General features: G+C 35.4%; 1 protein-coding gene across 1 annotated transcript in view; it reads right to left on the bottom strand.

Annotated features, from left to right (window-relative positions):
* The window catches only part of ANKRD6 (ankyrin repeat domain 6), a 99,674-nt gene extending 75,236 nt beyond the window's left edge, over positions 1-24,438 (bottom strand). The window contains exon 1 of the mRNA XM_044675389.1: positions 24,319-24,438. Within this exon, the coding sequence (XP_044531324.1) occupies positions 24,319-24,438 (120 nt within the window). The remainder of the gene's footprint in view (positions 1-24,318) is intronic.
* Positions 24,439-25,427: the final 989 nt, after the last annotated feature.

Here is a 25,427-nt window from a genome sequence, read left to right as displayed (position 1 = left end):
TAAAATTTTGCTCTATGAAACTACTTTGACTGTATTTCATAGATTCTGATATGTAGGATTAAGACTTAAATAATCTGTTATTTTTCTCATTTTTTATTCAGTCCAGTCATTGTTTAGTATATATAGTTTCTCTGCATTTTTAGCTTTTTACTCATTATTGTTAATTAGTACCTTTAAAAAATTGAATTATAGTACAAAAATAAGGTAAATTTCTGCCTTCATTAGAAGTGTCATCCTCCCCAGGGAACAATATGGTATTACTGAGAGGATGGTGAGGAGTAGAACGGGTACTTTGGGAGATAGAATTTTCTGGAGGAGGGAAGATCAAATCTCCAGTGCCTTTATGAGTTCTCTGTTGGGGAGGGGAAAAGTCTATCACAGTGTATTACTCTAAGAAGGACCATATAAGACATCACCAAAGAAGGAGGCTTGCTTAACCATTATAGCAATCCAAGTTTTAATCCTTGTAGAGAAACCTCAAACTAGAGTTGGTCCTATAAGACAGAATAACCAAGTGTCCCATAAAATACCAGTTACTGTTCTTTTTGGCCATACAATAACTAGCTTCTTTGCCATCTCTCCAAGGAGAGCCCATAGGACCTTTTGGATCCCATAGGAAGTGGGATTCATCTAAGGAATGTATAAATTATACATTCATGTGCATGGTGGGTATGAGGAAAGAAAAACAGGAAGAGAAGTCATATCATGAAATGAATAGTAAGAAAAGAAGATGAGGTGGTAAGATGAAGGATTAAAGGCAGAAAATCTTAGTTCTCCACTGGTACACCATTTTAATACCTGGAGTAAACAAGGATGGCTTCAAGTACCTTCACTGCCCCTTCACCCTGCCCCATGGCAAATATAGGAGGACATGGACAAGAGTCATTATGATGGGCAAATATGGGTGCATTATTATTTATGTCACTGGATCTTCCAAGTCAAAAAGCACACAGATCCATTTATTATTTGAGAATTTTGAATGAATGAAAAAAATTATTAATGCACTAAATGCTGCCAAGCCTAAGAAATAAAAATAAAAAAGCATTACAGTTCTTACACTCAAGGAGATTACATCTAAAAAGGGTTTTATATAGGTTTTAGGGATCCAGGGAAAGGAGTTATTTTCTACATAGTCACAAACATGGCAGGTGGAACAATAAGGCAATCCAATTACATGCCCTTTCTGGAGGCAATGGAAGTGTTTAATTGGTGTCAGTGGAAGGGGCAGTGAGGCAGCAGGGTGGAAAATGCTCAGGGTAAAGATAAAGATTCATGGTCCTAGAAAGTGACAAACCCAGTGGCTTTGCTCCTTCAATTAATGGTTTTGATCGATTGGTCAATCAAGCACTTTCTTGTGCCAGTCTCTGTGCTAAACACTGGGGATTCAAAGAAAGGAAAAACAGTCCCTGCCTTCAAGTAATTTACATTCTAATTGGGAGACAGCATGTAAATAACCAGGTACAAAGTATTTATATACAGAGTAAGCAGCCGGAGAGGTTTTTGAGAACATAATAAAAGTAGAATTTTACTGTAGAATGGGGTTGTTCAATACTTTAAAAATTCCAGTACTTTCCTCTTTTTCCAGAGGATTCAACTCCAAGGAACTACTATATATTTGAAAGAGTATATATGTGTTTAGGCATGGGAAAAGGCCATTGGAGAGGAAAAAAGAATTGCCTTCCTTGTTCATAGTCTTGGATGTGAATCCTTCCTATTCTTGTCTTTCAGTTGAGTTAAAGAAAGCTGGTGTATAACTGCTGTATTGTTAACTTAAGAGCTTGCAAGGAGCTATGTTCTTTTTCTCTTTTCTGTTGAGATCTGCATAAGAGCTACATTCTGATGTTCCCCAAGTATGGTCTTGAGACAGAAACATTTTGGGAGAATGAATTCTGAAGGCAGTCCAAGAAGCCCTAGAACCGTGGTTCTGGGAAAAGAACAAGCTTTTATGAGCTGTTTATTATATACTGGGTACTATGTGAAGAGCTTTATAAAATGTAATTTTGTTTAATGCTCAAAACAACCCTGGAAGATAGGTTCTATCATTATCCCTATTTTTCAGTTGAGGAAACTGAGGCAGGCAGCAATTCAGTGACCAGCCTAGCTATTAAGTGTCTGAGGCTGGATTTAGGCTGAGATTTTCCTAAATGCGTTCTCAGATCCACTATCTAGCTACTTATACATTATGTTTATTCTCATGACAAGCATTTCAAAACAAGGTAAAAAAGTGTCACATTAAATATCATTTCTTGTTTCCTTTGGGCATGCAAAAAAAAAAAAAACCCAACCCTACCAACTTCTTTGTTTACATCTCCAAGGATAGCTTAGGACCCTGTTGGTGAACCTATGGCTGGTGTGCTAGAGGAGGCTGCTCTTTCCTCCTCTCCACTGCATAAGAGGAAATTTCTCCCATCATTCACCCCTCTGCCCAGCAGCCCAATGGAAGTGTTTCCTCCCTCCCCTTTCTGGGGTAAGGGGCGGCTCACAGGTGGCATGAGGATTATAGTTTGGGAACTCAGTCTCTAAATGATTCACCATCACTGCCCTAGGAGCTATCCTTCCCAAGACACACCTCCTAGAAAAATCTCTAGTTTTGCTTGGAGAATATAATGTTGAGAATTATAACACTGATGTGGTTCAATAACATGTCAGGGTTTTAAAAAAATATATCATTTCACTAGTAAGTAGAAAACTTTATTCATTTGGCAAATACTTATGAAGTGCCTATTATGTGCCAGGTACTGGGCTAGGTGCTAGAGATACAAAGATAAAAAAGAAATAAAAATTTTTAATTAAAAAATAAGTAGAAGGCTTGGCTTTAGTGAGAAGAACCACCCTTTTAGGAAAGAATGGAGCAAAATGATTGGGCATGAATTTTGCCTTCTCAGGATAGGGGGAGGGAACGAAAGGGATGGAGGGAGACAGTTTGGATCTCATAATTTCAGAAAATGTGGTACAAATTGTTATTACAAGTAATTGGAAAAAATAAAATATTACATTACTAAAAAAAAGACTGGGGCAAAGATGGGTAAGAATGGTGGATAATGTCAGAAGTCATTTCTAATGCACAACAAGTACTAAGGATTTTATGTTTAGAGTACCTTGAATTGACATTAATAGTCTAAAAATGATTTGATTCTTAGCATCCTACCCCATTTTCTGCCATTCCACCATAATCACTAAAAAAGTGGAAGGTGACTGCATAGAACTGAGGACTATTTTATATTTTTATTTGTATCAAGAGTGGCCATGACCAAAGAATTCATCACTCAGTGGGCAGCCTACAGAGAGAGAAAACAGTTTGTTGCTGGGACCATCCTTGAAGTCTTTCTGGCAGGGAGAGACTGTGGTATGATCTTATAGCCTTTAGAATTCAGAATTGTCTCCATGTTCCAATGTGGCACTGATTAAGACATTTTAGGCAAACCAACCCTACCAAATGGAAATCCTAAATCTCTAGATTCTCTAAAATGAATCGGCTACATCTCCCCAGTACTTCTGACACTATGGGTGAAACCTCAAATTCAATTCAAGATTAATCAAGAGCCTACTCGGTCCATAGCACTATATACCGGATGGGAGACATAAAACTAAAAACAAATGAGAAAGCACACAGATCCTTTACTTCTCAGAGGCAGCTAAGTGATGTATAGTAGATGGAATACCGGAATTGAAGTCAGAAAGTCCTTCATTCAAATTGGGTCACAGACACTAGCTATATGACCCTAGACAAAAATAACTCAGTCTCATCATCCATAAAATGGGGATAATAATAAGCTACCTGGAAGGGTTGTTGTGAAGGTCAAATGAGATAATAACTGTAAAGCACTCAGCACAGTACCTGGTGCATAGTAAATAATATACAAATTCTTATTCCCTTCTGAGCTTTTTAAAAATATAATGTTATATAGAATATAGAAGAAATTATAGAAACATAAAAGATAGACAAAAATAGATCATGATAAATATATGTACTTAAGTACAAAGTTCCACGAGTAGTCCAAGGAAGAGAAAAATGACAGAACTTTGGGGCTAAAGTTAGGAAGACCAGAATTCAAATCCAGGCTCAGATACTTAATAGTTGTGTGATCTAGGACAAGTTACTTAACTGCTGCCTGCCTCAGTTTCCTCATCTGTAAAATGGGAAAAATAACCATATCACCTACTTCCTAAGGTTGTTACAATTGAACGAGAGGGTTGAATGAGATAATATTGTAAAGCAATTAGTATAGTGCCTAGCATATTAGTAATCTCTATATAAATATTGGCTATTAGCTATTATTACTTCTGACACTCTGGGATGCTTCTGTTGAAGGTTTTCAAGCTAGTGGGAGGTTAAGGGTGGTCCTAGCCTGAGGCTTGCAAACATCCAAGCAAGGAGCAGATGATCAGAACACACTGTGCAGCAAGAATGGGGTTGGGTATAACTTTCCAGCATTTTTACCTTGTTGGGCTCCAGGGTATAAGAAAATGGTGCTAAAAACACGATGCAACAAGTTTTTGACATGATCTTCCGCAGTCAGTAAATTTACTGGGTGGGATGAGGATCAGTACCAAATTGGGTAATAGAATCTGAGTAAGACCATAGAAGCAATGAGAAACCTATGTTAAACAAAGAAATATGAACACAGAAGGTGATTAGAATGTTTTATTTTTAATCTTCCCCAGAGGTGTAACAGTTCCTCCATCTAATTATCACCAAGTTTCATAGCCCTGTCATACCTGCGGTCTGTAATATAACCTGTGTTGAATATCAGCTATAGGTTGGCTACTTAACAAAGAATTAGAATATGCACCAATGAGGCAGACACGATGGTGACTTTACACTTCAAACAAAGAGGAATAGTCTTGAAGCTTTCTTGTAGTTCAGTGTAATTCTAATCTTGTTCAAGCCTTAGAGAAAAACAAAAATGAAAAACCCTAAAACAAAAGAATTTGCTGTACTCGATCAAACTTGGCTTACCCAGCTGATAGTCTGCCTCTGACAGGTACACCAATGGATATATTGCTGGAGGGCATGGATACACATTTTTCTCTGACCTAAGCCTTAAAACAGCAGTTCTCAAAAATTTTTAGTCTCAAAACAACTTTACTCTCTTAGAAATAGCACTGAGGAACCTCAAAGAACTTTTGTTTAAATGGATTATGTCTACTGACATTTATTACATTAGAAACTAAAACATCTAAGTATTACTATTAAATTAACTTTGACCTTGTAGATTCCTTGAAAGGGTCTTGGAGATCTTCAAGGAAAACTGGACTACCCTTTGAGATAGTCAATTAGCCTGAGTTTTTCTTCTTAATTTGCTGTGAGAAAAAAAACTGCTGTGGGTATAAAATCCACAAGTCTTTCTAAAATCATTTCCCTAAAGAATAAATTTTGTAAAGCTTATCATATACTGAATACAAGAATATATCCTTTAATTTCTAAGATTAGCTCTTTCAAATTTCAGGAGATGTCTTTTATTTCTGCTTTTATAGGAATTAGTGAACAAAGATGAAATCACCCAATCTATGTCCTTCTCAGTTTTATAAGATTTCATCATTTTACCTCTCAGCCTTTATAGGGTCCACAAGTACTTATTAAGCCTTCAGCCAGACCATCAAAACTCATTTAAGAATAACTTCTTGTTTAGACTGTTTATTGGCCATGAAAAAAAAGTCTGCTCATTGATTCAATGAACATTTATTTACCCTGTGCAGATTATTAATGCATTTACCCTTGGAGGTAATATATGTATATATATAAAACATATAATATAATAATAACCAGATAATAAACAATATCTTCTATGATGGAGTTGATAATCTAGTAGAGGGGTAAGGCTCAACTACAGAGGATGTAAAATGTAATATTTCACATCTATGCTTTGGAGAAATGCAGAATAAAGAACTTTGAGATGTCCAAAAGGGAAAATTGTAACTGATGGCAAAATCAAGTCAGACTTCATTGAGATGATATTGAAATGGGTGATGAAGAATGGATTAGGATTTCAACAAATGAGGAGGGGGAGGAAGAAGGACATTCCAGGAAGAACAGAGTACATTCCAAGTTGACTGAAATTTAAAGAGTATGTGGAGGACAGTAATATGAGAAGACTAGAACAACATGGTAACACAAGATTGCAGAGGGTCTTGAATGCCAAGCAAAAAAATTTGAACTTTATTCATTCAATAGGAGAATGGCTAAACAAATTATGGTATGTGAACATAATGGAAAACTACTATGCTTTAAGAAATGATGAAAGGGATTGTTTCAAAGAAACCTGGAGGACTTTTATGAAACAATATAGAGTAAAATAAGCAGAACTTGGAAAACTATTTTTAAAATAACTTTTTTTCCCAAGGCAGAAGAAAGGTATGGGCTAGGTAATTAGAATTAAGTGATGTGCCCAAAGTCACTCAGTTAGGAAGTATCTGAGGCCACATTTGAACCTAGGACTTCCTGTCTTCAGGCTTGGTGTTCTATCTACTATGCTATTTAGCTGTCCCTACCCCCCCCTTTTTTTTTAAATCAGACTTCTCCGGGCCTTCTTTAACTTCATATGTCCTTTCTTTTCTTTCTTTCTTTTTCTTTTTTTTAGTGACAAAACAAACAGTATAACACATGGTCTTCTAGGTATAAAGAAGAGTAGTTCTATAAATAACAACTGATGAGCAGTATGTAAAATTTAATCAACCCTTTTTTTTTAAGGAGTTCAGAGTTAGTAAGCTTCCATCCCAACCTTCCATTTCTCTATGTGGCAAGGAGGACTTTGTGCAACTAACCTTATTTTACAAATAGAAACCTAAGGGAAAGGCTAGATCAAGGGAATTGGTTAAGGAACCCCAATATAGTCCAACGAGTCCTAGTTCCCATGTTCCAGCTATTACAACCAAATAGAATTTGGTTAAGAAAAACACTGAGGAGGAAACCAAAAGACCTAGTTTTAGTTTTGGATCCATTATCATATTGAAAGAATGAAAGAAAAGAGCATGTGTTAAGCACTAACTATGTACCAGGCACTGTGATAAGTGCTGGAAATACAAGTTTAAGAAATAAGAAAGTTCCTTTCCCTCGATAACAGGGAAGAAATTAATTTAATATAATTTATTTAATTTATTAATATTAATGTCAATTAGTAATATATTGGTATGGTAATTGATATATTAATATATTTAATTTAATGATAAATATAAATTTAAAAATAAGAAAGTTCCTTTCCCTTCTAACAGGGAAGGCAAGGCATGTAAGGGAGTGATAGTTTAGTGTGCCATTTAATATCTCTAGGTCTCAGTTTTACTCTGTGTAAAATATGAATATTTTAAGAAATGATATTCCTTAAAGAATATAGGACTAGACCCAGCAAAAAACCCCACCATTAATAGGTGTGTACCCCAAAGAGATAAAAAACAAAAAGGGGAAGGATCTCTATGTGCAAAAATATCTAAAGCAGCTCTTTTTGTTGGGGCAAAGAATTGGAAAGCGAGGGGATACCCAATGATTGGGGAATGGCTGAGTAAATTATAATATATGGTTGTAATGGATTACTATTGTGCTGTAACAAATGATGAGCAGGAGGAGCGCAGAAAAACCTGGAAAGACTTCCATGAACTGAAGCAGAATGAAGTAAGCAGCACCAGAACATTGTAAAAAGTGACAGGAATACTATATGATGAACAACTATGAATAACTTAACTATTTTCAGCAATATAATGACCCAAAACAATCCCAAAAGACTCATGATAAAGAATGCCATCTGCTCCCAGAGAAAGAAATAACAGAGTCTGAATCCAGACCAAAGCAAACTTTTTTCACTTTCTTGCTTAAATTTTTTTGTTCAAGTTCTCTTCCACAAAAGGATTAATATGGGAAAATGTTTTACATGATTGCACGTGTAAAATCTATATTAGATTGCTTACCATCTGGGGGTGGGATGGGGAAGGAGAGAATTCAAGACTCAAATTCTTTTTAAAATATTGGAAAAGGGTTTTATATGTAATTGGGGAAAACAGAGTAATTTAAAAAAGAATATAGGATGGAGCAGCAGCTAGGTGGCTCAGTGAATAGATAGGCAGTCTTAGAGACAGGGGGTCCTGGGTTCAAATGTATCCTCAGACATTTCCTAGCTAGGTGACCTGGGCAGGTCACTTAACTTTGCCTAGCCTTTGCCATTCTTCTACCTTGAAACTGATATTTAGTATTAGGAAAGAGTTTTAGGGGAAAAAAAATATAGAAACAGATCAACTATGTACCAAGGAAATTCATACTACAGGCAAGATATTCTCTTTATTTTAACTCTTATTTTCTGTCTTAGTATCAACTCTAAGACCAGGGCAAAAGTTAGACAAATATGTTTAAATGACTTCACCAGGGTCATAGAGTTAGGAAGTGTCTGGGGCTAGATTTGAACCTGTATCTTCCCAACTCCAGTCTTGGAACTCTATCCACAGAGCCACCTCGCTGTCTCTTAGGCAACACATTCTTGAAAGTATCAAGGCATATTTATGAGCTCTCTCGGAAAAGGGAAAATAACAACTAAAAAATCATACCCAGATAACTTTGACCTTGTGGACCTCCTGAAAAGGGACCCTGAAGACCACCAAGGAAAACTGGACCACACTTAGAGAACAAAGCCTGAAAAAGTTAAGGGTGTATGCTCAAATAGCCTGAGTTTCTCTACTTAATTTGCTGTGAGTCTACAACTCCCAGATGATATTAATACCTCACCCCCAACGTCAACATATGCCCATTTTATCATCACTGTAAAGCCATTGTAAGAAAGATTTACATGCAAATAAAGAATTTCCTTGATGAAAATATAAGAAAAGAGATAGGCATTCCCAAATGATTCTCTTTGGTAGACCAAATCTTCCTAAATACACATATGTCTGAAGCGTGCAAATGATACCAAATCACCCTGATTTGTTTGTTGATTACAAAAAGGCATTTAACTAAGTAGATAAAAAGCCTTAAAGTTTCTCCTTCAATAAGGAGGTTCTTATGTAAATGTTAAGATCAGACAAGTGAGATTGATTAATACAAACATGGTGGCTCTGTTTCATGACCTGATCATTCATAAGCTAGGCGTAAAACAGAGATAAATGCTTGCCAAAAGTATTTGCCACAGACATGGAGGATGTCTTGTGCAAGGTCCAAACCAGATGGTAAGGTTTCCCAGATGCTCCTGTTGGCAGATGATATTGGACTGAATCTACCAAGATTCAGATCACAATAGGGCTTCCTCAATTAGATGATTATTTAAGGGACACAAAAAACCAACAATCCCTACAAGAAAACCTGTAGAGATGAAAAAATGCATATGGTCCAAGATATAACATACAGTTGGATAGCAAGTCAGTATTTCTAGGGGCAAGTACTACAGATGGACAGTGAGCTAGATGCAGAACCGAAAAAGGAAGAGAGTGGATTGATTACCTTTGGGAAATTACACAGTGCTTTAAATTATGTCAAGCTACTCTGTAATGAAAAGAACCCTCATTTAAAAAAAATACAAAATGTTCTCAATGTGATGCTTTGGAAAATCAAAATCTCCAAAGTTGGAGTTGTGATGATTCAGAAGGCAAACAGAGAGATACTTGGTGGGCACAGTCAAGTTAGTGCATTTCCAAATATGATCTATGCAGAAGAAGTGGTTTAGGGCACAAGGAAGTAGAAGAAAGTTCACATGTAGCCAGACTATCATCAGAGTCACTATATTTTGTTAAATTTAATTTATACTTAAAAATGAGATGTAAAGAACAGAGATTCAAGGTTCCATATACACTTTTCTGTTCTTTGATTATAGAAACATTTATTGATATTTGTAAATTCATAAATAACTTCAATTAGAAAAAAAGTAGTTTAAGAAATATCATCAAAGAAATGTAACAGTTGGAACAGAAGTGAGGTAAAGGGATAAGTGAGACTCATTTCATTTCACTGGTCCCTGTGAAAAATTTTAAGATCCAGAGAAAGGTTTGCACAGTACAGTAGGCATATCCTCTATAGAGATCTATGGAAGAACATGGACTAGAATTGCAAAGGATTTAAAGACATGGATGGAGTTGAGATTTGTACCAAACTGGAAAGTACCTAGAAAGTGAGATCACAGATCTTCACAGGTCATATGGCATGATAGAGAGAGCTCTAGCCTGGAAGTCTGGAAGATCCTAATTCAAATTCCAGCTGTCACACTGACTAGCTATGTGATTGTGAATAAATTACCTAACCCCTTTGGGCCGTTGTTTCCTTGCCTGTAATGTGAGGGGTTGTACTAAATGTCTATAGTATCTTCTTGAACTCTAAAGCTATGATTTCTATGATCCTATTAAAGATAAGGGCTGATACCAAGGATGTTCAATTTGGCCTAAATTTTGTTTAATGGTAACCCCGCTAGGCAAACAATAAATATATGTTAAATGTTAAAGCTTCCCAGATAACTGCTGTTATAGGAAAATACATAGACTAATTTATTCCCAATTAGCATTTGCTTTTCTCAAAACTGCAAAATGGAGAGCTTTCTTGCTTATCATAGATTAAAAGACACACTTATTAGCAGTATCACTTTGGAATGATGTATTTCAAAGAAGAAATATCTGTGTTGCATTTATGTGTGTGGATAGATCAGTCTTCAAAGGAAAAAGTCATCCTAGTTGACTTGTACTTGCAGATAGGCAGGTATTTGGGCATTAGAATACTGTCAGCAACTAAACATCACAGTTTTCTCTGGGAAATAATCATTATTTCTCAGGTGTGGGAGAAGTGGGGTGTGTTTTAGTGGTGAATTGCAGGGTTTCAAGTTCTCTTCCACCATCTGCTAAGCAATCCACTGTTTCCCATTTCTCTCTGGGAATGGTAGAATACAGTCTACCATTCCCAGAGAACATAACCCCAATAAACTTTGGTTAGAGTACGGTGAAATGAAATACCACTCTGGAATCTGGGATGGGGAGGTGGAAAGAACAGAGATGATCAACAAATCCTGGAAAGGAATAATGTGGGGAGGAGTTACACAGAGGGAGCCCATCTCATATATTTTCCACCTTTAAGTTAAGTAAATTCAGTTCAATCTATCTGGAAGTAATTATTTTTAAATTAGCCAGAAAGGGATTGAGTATTTTCTAAAGTGTCAAGAAAAGAATTTCAATTCCCTCACATTAGTAGTATTCCTTCGAATCCAGGACACTGTTTTCTGTTCAGGTAATGGTTTGATTGAAAAAGTTAAATGACAAGCTGGCAAAATTCAGCTTTAAATGACAACAACAACAACAACAAAAAGATTTGGTGGCATGATGGACCTGGAGAAGACTTAGATTCAAGATTTGAATTTGCCACTTACTACTAGTTTGACCTAGGGAAAGACTCTTCATTTCTCCAAGCATCAGTTTCCTCATCTGTAAAATGAGGAAATTAGATTAAATTCCTTCTTTTTCTTTTTTAAACCCTTACTTTATGTCTGAGAATCAATTCTTAAGGTAGAAGTGTGACAAGGGCTAGGCAATCAGGATAAAGTGATTTTTTTTTTAGGGTCACACAGCTAGGAAGTGTCTAAGGAAAGATCTGACTGAATCTACATCTTCTAGATTCCAGGTCTAGTGCTCTATCTGCTGGACTATCTGTTCCAGATTAGATTATTTCTAAGGTTCTTTCTTCAAGATATAACATTCTATGATACTGAAAATGAGAAGAGATCCTCCATAGGTTGGTATGAATAGTCTGCAAGATGCAAATGTTTTGAAGATTTAGTGAGACAGTCAACTTTTGTTTATGTCTTTGTTTTTGTTGGTCAACTTTTCCATTTTATAGATGAGAAAAATGAGACCCAGAGAATTTAAGTGCCTTACCTATGGTCACCATGGTCAAACAAACAGCAAAAGTAGCCAAACTAGGATCTGAACCCTTACACCAGTGCTCCTTCATTTTCTGCCAATACTATCAAGTATTCTAAAGATGATACCGCCATGAATCAGCTGCCCTTTCTCTGGAATTTTCCTAAGAATCTAGGACCTTATTGCCCTGTAATAAATAATCTTCTGCCATCCCAGTCTACTTTTCTCATTCTGAGCCTTCATTTTGGGGACAAGCCTAGATCTGCCATTCTTCATTTCCCACCCGACTATGCTTTACTTAAAGGATTTTGCCACCATGTCTCTGCCTTGGTATTCCTTATCTTCCCCTTCCTCTTTTTATATATATTATTTTCTTTCATAAGAATATAATCTCTTTGACAGCAGAAACCATCTTTCTATTTTGTTTCTATTTCTATCTCCAGATATTGGCTTAGTGTCTGACAAATAGTAAGCACCTTAATAAATGCTTATTATCTATCTATTTATTTACAGTGGTAAAAGCTTTTTAATAAAAATCAAATAATGCCTTGTACTTCCTTAAAAACTTTTTAAACCCTAATTTATTTGCTCAGACATGTTTGAACCTGCAACGTATTTATTTTCTACTAAGGAAAACTCGGGCAACCTCATCCTTAAAATAGGTGGCTGTCAGTTGGAGGCTCTTTCAGAGCAAAAGGCAGAGCTCCCTGGATTGATATTTAATCCTAGTCATTCCAGCAATTTTCTCTGAAAGGCTCTGAGAAACTCTCTTGAATGTTTTTTTAAAACCCTTATCTTCCATCTTAAAATCAATATTTCATATTGGTACCAAGGAAGAAGAGTGGTAAGGGATAGACAATGGGGGTTAGGTGACTTGCCTAGGGTCACACAGCTAGGAAGTGTCTGAGGCCAGATTTGAACCCAGGACCTCCTATATCTAGCCTGTCTCTCAATCCACTGAGCTATCTAGCTGTCCTCTCCTGATGTTCTTAATTTCAAATTATTCACCTTCAAAGAGAAAATGAGAGTTAATTAAAATGGCCTATATTAGACATAGGAAAAACTAAAGTGATCACCAAGTACCAAGCCAAATGCCACAGAAATGTACAATGATAATAAGTAATTGAATGAGACAGTTCTCTTCCAGGACCAATCTCCTCTTTAATAAAGCAACCCAAGATGGAAGGATGCCATGTCCTACTGGAATTTGTCTATTCTGAAATGTAATCTTCCTTCTATGATTTCCTTATGATGCCTCCTAAATAGTGAAGCTTTCCACTCTTTAAATTGTGTTTTCTTATAAATTAAATCAGCTAAATACTATTCAATATGTAAAATGGACTAAAATTAAAAGGAAATTTACAGGCAAATTTGAAGTGGTTAATTAACCAAAAGCTCTAGAAAAATGCATGCTAAGTAATTTTCACCTGTATTCATATTAAGATCTTCAGCTGAAAGTATTATAATCATGTTGTTATAATATGGAAATGCATCAACCCCATTAGCAGCTATTCATTAAGAAGAACATTTTTTTCTTTCTTCTCGGTTAATAATAGCAGATAACTTTATTTGGTGCTTAAGGTTTGCAAAAGCATTTTATAAATATTATCTCATTTTTTTCCTACAACAATCCTGGGGTTAGGCGGTAGGTGGTATTATTAGCCCAATTTCACAGTTGAGGAAACTGAGGAAAACAGACGTTAAGGGACTTGGTCCAGGATCACATAGCTAGTTAGCATATGAAGCTGGATTTGACTTTGGTTCTGCCTAACTCCAAATTGGGCATTCTTATCGAAGGCCCTGAACAATTCCTTTTGGATCTGATTCTGTTAAATCTCATTTGAATATTTTCTTCCCCTAACTTATTACCTATACTCAATATAAGAATCCTTCAATATTTTTCATCTGAGGATATATTTGTGAATTTATGTAATTGTCATGGACCACTTAGGAGGTTATATCCTCTGGTATGGTTGTCAGCCCCCCAAACCAGCTAATCATTTGCTTTCTCTAGGAAGGAAGAAAGAAGAAATAGAATCATTAGCAACACAGTAGGAAAAGTGCAAGATTCAGAGTGAAAGATCTGTTATTTATGCACCAAATGGCATAGAATCCAAATTCTTAAAAGAAAAGCTAAATAAATTACAGGAGGAAAGAGTTAAAATATATTATTAATGGGGGATCTCAATTGGCCCCCTTAGGCCTAAACATATCAAATCATAAATAAAAAAGAAAGAATATCAGTTGAATTTCAGAATAGGTAGCTATGATAGCTCTATAGAATCTTGAATGGAGATAGGAAAGAGAATACCTATTTTTCAGCTGTGCATGTGCCATGGCACCTTCACAAAAATTGGCCAGGTGTTAGGACATAAACATCTCACAAGTGTAGAAAAGCAGAAATATTAAATTCATCTTTTTTGACCATAATTAAAAATTCGACCATTTTGCCAAAATTTTGACCAAAATTTAAAAAAATAAAAAATTTTATCCAGTGGTGTTTTTGAAGCACAGATTTTTAAAAATTATAAACAAAATTGCCAAATTCTAAAGACTGAGTCAAAAAAAAGTCATAGAAACAATCAATAATTTCATTTAAGATAATGCCATTAGTGAGACAACAATCTAAGATTTGTGGGACGCAGCCAAAGTAGTACTTAGAGGAAAATTTATATCTTCAAATGCTCACATAAATAAAAGAGAGAGATTAGATTGATGAATTAGGTGTGCAACTTAAAAAATAACAAGAAAAATAACAAACTAAAAACTTTTAATTAAACATTGAAATAAAAATCCTGAAAACAAATGGAGAGATAAACAAAACAAAGTAAAAAATGCTCCACTGAATAAATAAATAAAACCAATAGCTGTTTTAAAAAGAACTATGAAATAGATAAATCATTAGCTAATTTGATTTCCAAAAAGGTAGAAAACCAGTTTCAAAAATAAAAAAGGTGACTTCATGGTCAATGAAGAAGAAATAAAAGCCATTATTAAGAGCTATTTTGCCCAACTATATGCCAACAAAACCGACAATCTAAATAAAATGGATGAATATTTTAAAGTATATTTATATAAGTTGTCTAGATTAATAGCATGGGGAAATAGAATACTTAAATTACCTGTCTTTAAAAAAGAAAATGAATAAACTATAAATGAGCTCCATAAGGAAAAAATAAAACACAGGACCAAATGTATTTACATGCAAATGCTACCAAAAATTTAAAAATAATTAATTTCTATATTGTATAAACTGTTTGATAAAAAACAGCTAAGGAAGCTTTACCAAATTCCTTCTTATGCCATAAATATGTTCTTGATATGTAAAATAGACATTCAAAAGAAGAAAGAAAACTATAAAGCAATTTTCCTAATGAATACTGATTTAAAAAATTTTTAAATAAAACAATAACAAGGAGATTACAGCAATGTATCACAAAGATCATAACACCATGACCAGATTGGATTTATATCAGGAATACAAGACTGGTTCAATATTAGGGAAATTAATTGACATAACTGATATCAATACAAAAATCCAAAAATTACATGATTATTTTGGTAGAAGCAGAAAAAGCTTTTGACAAAACACACCACCCTTTTCTGTTTAAAACGCTAGAAAGCACAGAAATAAATAGAGCTTTTTAAAAAATAGTAAGTAGTTATCTATCTAAAACCAAGAACAAGCATTACCTTTAATGGGGATAAGCTAGAACCTTTTCCAATAAGATCAAAAGCCAGGATTTCGATTTTCACCATTACTCTTCAATATTATATTACTACTACTACTACGATCTATATAGTACTTACTATGTGCCAGGCATGGTGCTAAGTGCTTTAAAAGTATTATATCATTTCATTCTCGTAACAACTGTAGAAGATTGGTGCTATTACTCCCCCTCTTTTACAGATAAAGAAAGTGAGGCAAGCAGAGGTTAAGTGATTTGCTCAGTCATAGAGGTAGTAAGTTGTCTTGAGGTATGACTTAAACTCAGATTTTACTGATGACAAGCTCAGCACCATCTACTCTACCTCCTAGCTGCTGCTATATTGCTAGTGATAGGAATAACACAAGAAAGAGGAATTGAAGGAATAAGCATGAGCAAAGAAGAAACAAAACTATCATTCTTTGTACTTGGTTTACATAAAGAATCCAAGAAAATCAACTAAAACATTGATAGAAACAATTAACAATTTCAGCAAAGTTGCAAGATATAAAATAAACCTACACAAGTGATCAACATTTCTTTATATTACCAACAGAATCCAGCAGGAAGAGAAAGAAAGAAAGATTCCAACTGCAATAATTATAGACAGCATATAATACTGGGGAGTCTACCTGTCAAGACACACACAGCAACTATATGAACACAGTTATAAAACACTCTTCACACAAGTAAAGACAGATCTAAATAACTGAATTGCTCATGGGTATGCTGAGCCAATATAATAAAAATGACAATACTACCTAGATTAATTTATTTAGTCAGTGCCATATTGAACTACCAAAGATTTGCTTTATCGAGCTACAAAAAATAGTAGCAAAATTCATCTGGAGGAACAAAAGGTCAAGGATATGAAGGAGATCAATGAAAAAGATGGGAAGGAATGATATCTAGCAGGTCCAGATCTCAAACTATTTATATTAAAAATCTATAGTCATCAAAACAACTTGGTACTAGGTAAGAAATAGACTGATCAATGAAAAAAATAAGTAACAATATACAGAAGCAAATGAACGTAGTAACCTAGTGAATGACAAACCCAAAGATCCTAGCTATTAGGGCAAGGAGTCATTATTTGACAAAAATTGTTAGGAAAACTGGAAAGTAATCTGGAAGAAGCTAAGGGAAGACCAACCTCTCACTCTGTATAACATGATAAGCTCAAAAGGGATATGTGACTTAGACATATAAAGTAAAATCAGAAGCAAATGAGTGGAGGAGGGGAGAAATTACCGGTCAGATTATGGATAGAAGAAAAGTTCATGACCAAACAAGAAATAGAGAAATTCATAGGAGGTAATTTTGATTACATAAAATAAAAGGGGTTTTGCACAGAAAAAAATACAGCTAAAATTAGAAGAAAAGCAGGAAACTGGGGAAAATTTTGCAGTAAGTTTTCTCTGATGAAGGTCTCATTTCTAAAATATGTAGGGAACCAAGACAAATTTACAAAAATAAGAGTCATTCCTCAAATGATAAACAATCAAAAGATATGAATAGATAGTTTTCAGAAGAAAAAATCAAAGCTATTAAGAAACATAAAAATGTACTCTAACTAATAATTGAGAAACACACATTATAACAACTCAGGTTCTACCTCACATTCATCAGACCAATTAAGATGACAAAAATGGAAAATGAAAAATGTTGGAGGAAAACATTAGTGCACTGCTGGTAGAACTGTCAACTATTCTTAAAAGGACATTACAATATCAAATTTTCCATACCCTTCAACTTAGCAATACTACTACTAGTATTGCTAAGTAGTATATAATACTACTCCAAAGAGAATGAAGAAAAAAGAAAAGCACTCCTATGTAGAAAAAATATTTCTAGAAAACTTGTTTTGTGGTGGCAAAGATTTGGAAAGAAGATGCTCATCATCTGGGGAATGGCTGAACAAGTTATGGTATATATCAATGTGATGGAATATTATTGTGCTTTAAGAACTGATGAAGGGGGATAGTTTCAGAAAACCTGGAAATGATACAAAGTAAAATGAGCAGAACCAGGAAAACAAGCAACATAGTAATAGTAATATTATAATCAACTTAGAAAGACAATAATAACTTTGATCAGTACAATGACCCAAAACTTCCAAAGAACTCATGATAAAACATACTATGCACATCCACATAGAGAACTGATCAACTCCAAATGGGGACTGAAGCATATTCAATTCAAAGAACATCTTTTTCTTGATTTTGTCCCTCCTTTTTCTTTCTTTCTTTCTCTCTTTTTCCTCCCTCCCTCCATCCCTCCATCCCTCCCTCCCTCTGTTCCTTCCTTCCTTCCTTCCTTCCTTCCTTCCTTCCTTCCTTCCTCCCTCCCTCCCTCCCTTCCTTCTTTCCTCCCTTCCTCCCTTCCTTCCTTCTTCCCTCCCTTCCCTCTTTCCTCTCTTCCTTCCTTCCTTCTGGAAGGCATGGCTATTGAGGCTATTTGGTTTTGTTCTAACCACATATATTTGTAATAGGTTTTGTTTTTCTTGCCTTCTCATTGGGTAAGAAAGGGGGTAGAGGGAAGCTGAGAACTGGGAACTAAAAAAATAGAATAAAAGGTATCCATGCTATAAACAGACAAATGAATTAATGAATAAAATACTTTATCAGTTAGCTTTTTAATATTTGGATTTTATCATTTTTGGCCAATGAAAGATCTCACTGTAACTTTACTTCCAACACAAACGAAAATATTTTGGGAACATGAAAGGGTCATCTGTACAATTATTTTATTCAAAGTTATATCTCAGTTTCTCTACTACCTCTGTATGTCAAATGTCCGTTTTATTTGGGTAAATGTAGAAGGAAAAATCGTTTTTATACATGTAATATTACTAGGTTCAAAGCTCTAATACCAAAAGTTGTAGAGGTGATCAGTCTTTCCTTCCTATTCCTTACCATCTAGCACTAAAATTCTCTAAATGTAAAGTTGTGTAATAAACATTATCTTCATGTTACTAGACATGAAAACAAAATCCAAGACATAATTCACAAATATTCCATTAAGGTTTAGTGAAAGATTGTTATTATATATATACATATATATTATTAGTACTAGCTAAGTTACACATACCACAATACATTCTACAACATCTAATTTATAGCCCTACTCATGATATACATATAACAATATAAATATTATATCTAAAGGATACATAATACCATAAATATTTTATACACAAATATACATATACACATACATAATTGTGTTTATATATAAGGATTGATATAGAATTACCTATTACTTAGGACTTTCTAACTTGTAAATTCTACCTCCTTCCTTTTCATAATGAATTGACATTACTTACTAGAAAAGTATCAATGAAAAACTAACTCCTTAAAAAAAAATCTCTGCAGTGCTTTCAGCAAAAAAAATGCCTCAAGGCCATTCCCCTGACTCTGACAGTGGTGAAGTTATCTAGAGATAAAAAGAACTTTTTTAGAAGTTCAATTTCTACTGAGGGTTTATTCTGCCTAACCTATAAGATCTGGTGCTAGTTCCTATTGTTTTAACACTCTTAAGCTCCTGGAGGATTGTAAGTAATTTTTCATTGTATTTGAATTTCATTCAGGTTTTGGGTAACTTGAAATTATGATTCTGTAAGAATGTAGGAAGATCTCTGTTTCCAAAATGACAACGTTCATTGCAGTTCCATTAAAACTGGTTTTGCTTGTTTTTCTAGTAGTAAGAGATTTCTACATCCTGAAAGCATTCTGGTCCTAGCCTTACCCCTTCCATATTTTAGCCAGGCACTTGCCTTAGATTTCCTGGGAACCAGAAAATGGAAACAACTCTGCCATGCTTCAAAGATGTTTTGACCTTTTCTGTGGATGAAGGAGAACCTGGTAAGTCATCTTTACAGAACTTTCTTCTGTTCAGGTAGGTGTCGGAAACTCAAGTTGAGACACAAACTTGAAGAACAATGTTTCATTTCCAATTCTCCTGAGACCTCTGATGGTTGTTAAGAATATCCTTCACATCTTATTAAGAATACCTAAATTCAGGAGGGCATATCCATCAATTGGGGAATGGCTGAACAAGTTGTGGCATGTGGTTGCAATGAAATACTATCGTGCCATAAGAAATGACAAACAATGAGTTCAAAATAACCTGGGAAGACTTATATGAACTGACATAAAGTGAAGTGAGCAGAACCATGTATACAGTTACAGAAATATTGTACAATGATCACCTACGAAGGACTAAATATTATCAGAAATATGAAGTTCCAAGATAACTCCAACTCACGATGAAAAATGCTCTCCACAGTCAAAGAAGGAACTGTTATAGTCTGATTAAAGATCAAAGTATGCCATTTTTTAACTTTATTTCCTTCATAAGTTTTTTGTTGTATTGTGATATGTCTTCTCTCACAGCCTGATGAATATGGAAATATGTATTGCATAACAGCACAGGTATAACCTATATCAGACTATTTACATCTCAGGGAGGGGGGAGAAGAAGAGAGAACTTGAATTGTGAAAAGTCAGGTAACAACTGTCAAAAGTGTTTCCACATGTAATTGAAAATAAAATAAAATGAAATTAAAAAAGAGGCATTTCAGGCATTCCTAAAAATAAAAGAGGAGCAGGGAACAGAGATATGTGAGTAAAATATCTGTCTTCCAAATACCCAAATGAGACAAACAAGAAAGGTGACTATGCACAATTACCAAGAAAAATGTATATAATTTAATAAATTGCCTCATGTTTACAGGAAAAATAGAATACCTAAATTCTGAAGGAAAGGCCTGTTACTTTCCTTCCTGGGTGGGATAGTTTATCACAGAATCACACATTTGAGATGGCAATTAATAATAATATTATTATTAATGATAATACTAGCATTTAAATAGGGCTTTTAGACTTGTAGAAAACCATTTTAAGTGACTTTGGGAAGTGGCTGTCATCTCAAGGTGAGAAACATAACCAAAAATAGTGACCTTGAGAAAAACTTTCTAATGAAGCTAAAGAAATTACCAGCATTATCTAAGGAGAAGTCCTTTTGGCTTCTTGAAAAGGTAAATAAGGAACTTCTGGCATGTAAACTATGTGGCTACAATGACTTAAAAAAAAAGGATTACAATGAACTATCTTTAATATATATGTTTCTTCAACTTAGGAAAGGAATTTCCCCAAATAGGTGAGTTGCCCTCTTGGGTACTGTTAAATGCAAAAGCTTGGTCAGACTAGTAGCAACTTGAGAGCAGGGACTGTTTTTTTTTGCTAGGTTTGTATGTTTGAATTTTTTTTTTTTTTTGCCTTTTTTCACATCTCCAGATTTTAGAACACTGCTAGCATAGTAGGTGCTAAATAATTTCTAAATTGACTGACTGACATCATTTAGCCTCACTTCTACAGGTAATAATTACAACCTCGGTAGTACCAAGTCATAGCAGTCAAAATAAGGCAGAAGCTAATGAAAAGACCACCCAGGACAAATATACTTCTGACTTTCAGTTTCATTTGATCAATCAATGAATATTTATAGTTATCTATTATGTGGCAGGCACTGTGCCAGATGCTGGAGAGGAAGAAATATTCATTCCAATGACTTAAAAAAAATTCCAGACCACTCCCTTCTTAGCTGGTTCCCTAGTATCTCTCTGGACCACACTTTTGATTTCTAATTTGAATGTGAATATGGAATAAAAAATAATTGAATAAAAATGGAGTATTAAGCAATCCCAAATCAGGCAAACTTTAGTTAATCTGTTCTTCTCTATCAATCTCATCCCTTAAATCCAAGTCAAATGAATCAGGAGCCAGCCCTCTAACTCGTTTCCCTCTTCTTGGCAATGCTTGACTTCTTATCCTAAGAAGAGCCCAAAGTAGTCATTTCTACCTCATGTTGGTTAAGGAGACATCAGAATGATTAGAATGCAGGCCAGTAGAGGCAAAATAAAAATATCTGGTCAGAGAAGGGAACACAGTCCTTACAATAGGCTTCCAGAGCAGTGATTTAAGAACTCTGATTTAGCTTCTGATTTGTGAGACTTTGCTATTTGTAGCCCAATCCTAAGCCACCATTCTGTTACTCCCTGACTATCTTCATGACATCCCACATCCCAGGGCACACAGCACTCCCAATACCACTTTGAACCTCTTCTTCTGGAAAGAGTATTCAAGTCAATGTTACCATTCTGGGAAAGGGCATACTGAAATAATTGCTCTATGACTCCATTAACTATCTCTATTACTTCCTTGGCCCCCATTAAAATATAAGCTCCTTGAGGTCTGAAATTAGATCACTTTTGGAATTTGTATCTTTTGCAGATTCTTGAGTGACGAGTTCAGAATGGGTCTTGGATACTTATTAGCTGTGTGACTGAGTAAGCCACTTGCCTTCCCTCACTCTCCTCATCATTAAAATGGCGATAATAATAGTACCTAACTTTCAGGATTCTTGTGAGAATCAAATGAGTAAAGCACTTTGCAAACCTTAAAAACACCATATAAATTCTAGTGACTAGTATTACTATTGGGTTACAAATTAGTAAAATAATCAGAGAATTATAAAGAAGAATATTGCACCCTTCCTTTCTTTATATTTGATATTAAGTTGGAAAGATAAACCATATAAACAGCAGAGTTGAATAATAATGCAAGAGAATATGTTTTTGAGTAACAGTATGAGTGGAAGGAAGGATGGAAGAGTATGGAACAGTGGATAGAGGACTGGGCTTGGAATGAGGAAGACTCATCTTCCTGAGTTCAAAAATGTGTGAGCTTGAGTTAGTCACTTAACCTTGTTTGCCTGAGTTCCTCATCTGTAAAATGAGTTGGAGAAGGAAGGACAAACCACTGCAGTATTTGCCAAGAAAATCTCAAATGGGTTTTCTTCATGAAAAGTTGGACTCATCTAAAATGAATGAATAACATCAAAATAGTCAGACAGTGTGATTAGGGTGTTTGGGGTAAAATGATAGGAAGTCTGGAGGAGGTTCAGCAATCACAAGATCATAGACTTAGAGTTAAAAGGGGCCTGTGAGGCCACCTCAACCCCTTCAGTTTTATAGATGAGGAAACCAAAATTCAGAAAGTTTAAGTAATTTGCCTTGAATCACTTAAGCATTAGAGGAAGTATTTGAACTGAAGTCTTCCTCAGTCCAAGTCCAGCACTGTAACTACTACTCCCCAGTGCTGCTGCTGGGGAAAAGGGTGATTTAGGAAAGCTGTTTCTAGTTGCTAATTGAAAGTTCATCCACCAGAGCTCATCTTCAAAAACCCCATCTGGGTAAACACTGGAATTTTATAGTTCTGAAAAATAGCTAAGATGGAAGAATGGAGAGGGAACCTGGAGAGAGATCTGGCTCATGGTCAACTCTTATTTTGATTTCTACTTTGCACTGAAATTCAATGTAATCAGCAAGTATTAATTAAACACCTACAAGATGATATAGTGTACAGGTAATAAACCTTGAGGTCTGAAGAACTGAGTTCTGGTCCTACCTCTGATGCATAGTCTGTGTGACCCCAAGCAAATTATCCTAAGCAACTTTCTAAAGCAAAGTGCTGCAGAAAAGCGACTGATGTGCACTAGTAGAGGGAATTTCCTTACCTGGGAGTTCCCTAGACCAATGAAATCAGAAGTCCAGTTCCTATGCCTGTTTCAATCTATGTACCTAGCACTATATTAGGTACCACAAGAGTAAAAAAAGACATAAAAGGGACAGTCTCTGATTTTGGGGAGATTACAATCATATCAGGGAGAAAATGGAGGAAATATTTAATTCCTCCATTTTATTGTGAGCTTTCCCCATTAGATTGTGAACTTCTGGAGAACAAGGGTTATCTTGTTGCCTCTTTTTGTATCACAGTGCCTGGCACAGAGTAGGCACTTAATAAATATTTATTAATCAATTTAGTGATTGACTATTATAAGGATGTAAAGGGTGCATCCAGGCAGGTCTACAATGGGTGGTACTGATTAAAAGTAAAAGAACTTCAGAATGATCAAGAGTTACTTTTTTGAAAATTACAAAGTCCCCTACTCCCAAAAGTCCTAATGGTCCATTCAGGAGATATCTGTATACATATTTAAACCAGTCTCCTATCTTTATTTAGTTTATCTTGTATTGCTTTCTAACAAATTGCCTTTTAGATACAGGAGTTCTTAACCTAGAATTTGTGAACTTAAAATTTTTTTAAACTGTATTTCAATATAATTTATTTAATTTAATTTGTAATTCTATATATTTTCATTTATGCGTTCAACATGATTCTGAAAAGGGGACCACAGGCTTCAACATATTGTCAAAAGAGTTCCTCTCTCTCTCTCTCTCTCTCTCTCTCTCTCTCTCTCTCTCTCTTTCTCTCCCTCCTTCAGAACTCTTGCTCTAGAATGAACTTTAATAATATCAATTTATTGTAAATCTCCCACAACTATCATTTATACTTTAGTAGCCAAAGCCCTCCAAAGCTGATACAGATTTAAAGTTGGTGATTACCTGGGTTTTACACTATATACTTTTATGGTCAATTTTCCCTTGCTAGATACTATTGTCTTATAAAGTGAACAGACAGGAAATCCATACTGGTTTTAAAAAATTTATGTGATTTTTTAAATGTCTGCCACATATTAATTACAAGTTATTTTATGTAAAAGACAGAAAATAAAAGCACTTTGAATCCCCTCCTTTTTTCCCTTCCTTCCCCCAACAACAACAACAACAAAAAGAAAAACCTTTTTTAAAGCTGTGAACGAAAAAGAACAGTCTTGCAGACAATGGTAAAGAGGTAGGCTAGTTCCCAGGGAATTTCTAAAGAGTTTTTCCTCTTGTTACCTTGGTAACGGCTACCTTGGCACCCTTGTTGATAAGCTGCACCACATTATCGGCTTGGCCTTTGTACGCAGCTATGAGAAGGCGTTCTGAAAGCACGGCGACCACATCCTGCTGGCTCATGAATTAGGAGAGAATGGTTTTGGGGCAAGTGGTGGACAAGTTCCTTCAGTTCCAAACAAAGCCTGCGACCCAGGCTGTACAGGAGGCTGTGTCTCCAACCTCAGTGGAAGGTGAGTTTTATGACTATGCCATCTTCAGGACCTGTGGGTGACAAAACAAAATGGCCCTCAGTGTCATTCACCCAGGAGCCCTGTTCCTACCACTTTACTTCTCAGGAGAGGCTCTTTCCTGACTATTATTCTGTAGGAGCTGTGAGTAACTAGGAAAGTAATAAAGGATTAGGGCAGGCCATGCAAACTGGGCAGCTGAAACAATGGACGTGATGGAATTTCCAGAATGGGTGCCCGGAAAATGAGCAATCTCCTTTCTTTCCTTTCCTCTTTCAGAAACATTCTCTGACAGCATAAAGAGAATCACAAGCGGGATCAGAAGTCTTGGGTTCAATCCGAGCTCTCCATTCACATTCACCTATGCAATCACTTATCCTTTCTGGGTCTCAATTTCCTCATTTGTGAGATGTGGGGATTTATTCAGATGACTTCTGAGAGTGCTTCTAATTCTAAATCTATGCTGCTTTGATTCAGGCCCTCATCAGCTCTCATCTGCACTATTTCAATAGCCTCATATCATTGATCTTCTTGTGTCTAGGCTCTTCTCTTTCTAATTTGTCCTCCATATAGTGGCCAATTTGACAATCCTAAATCCCAAGGGTAACAGTGTCACTCCTCTCCTTAAAAAGTGTCTGTGGCTCCTCAGAACTTTTAAGTTAAATGATAAATCCCATCGTTTGGCATTTAAAGCCCTCTCTAATCTAACTCTAGGCCAGTGATTCCCAAAGTGGGCACCACCACCCCCTGGTGGGTGCTGCAGTGATCCAGGGGAGCAGTGATGGCCACAGGTGCATTTATCTTTCCTATTAATTGCTATTAAAAATTAAAAAAATTAATTTCCAGGGGGCTAAGTAATATTTTTTCTGGAAAGGGGGTGGC

This window comes from Gracilinanus agilis, chromosome 4 (genome assembly GCF_016433145.1).
Source record: "Gracilinanus agilis isolate LMUSP501 chromosome 4, AgileGrace, whole genome shotgun sequence".
In the NCBI taxonomy this organism is placed as follows: Eukaryota; Metazoa; Chordata; class Mammalia; order Didelphimorphia; family Didelphidae; genus Gracilinanus; species Gracilinanus agilis.
The sequence above is the reverse complement of the archived record's forward strand: the minus strand, read 5'-3'. Positions and strand labels throughout refer to the sequence as shown.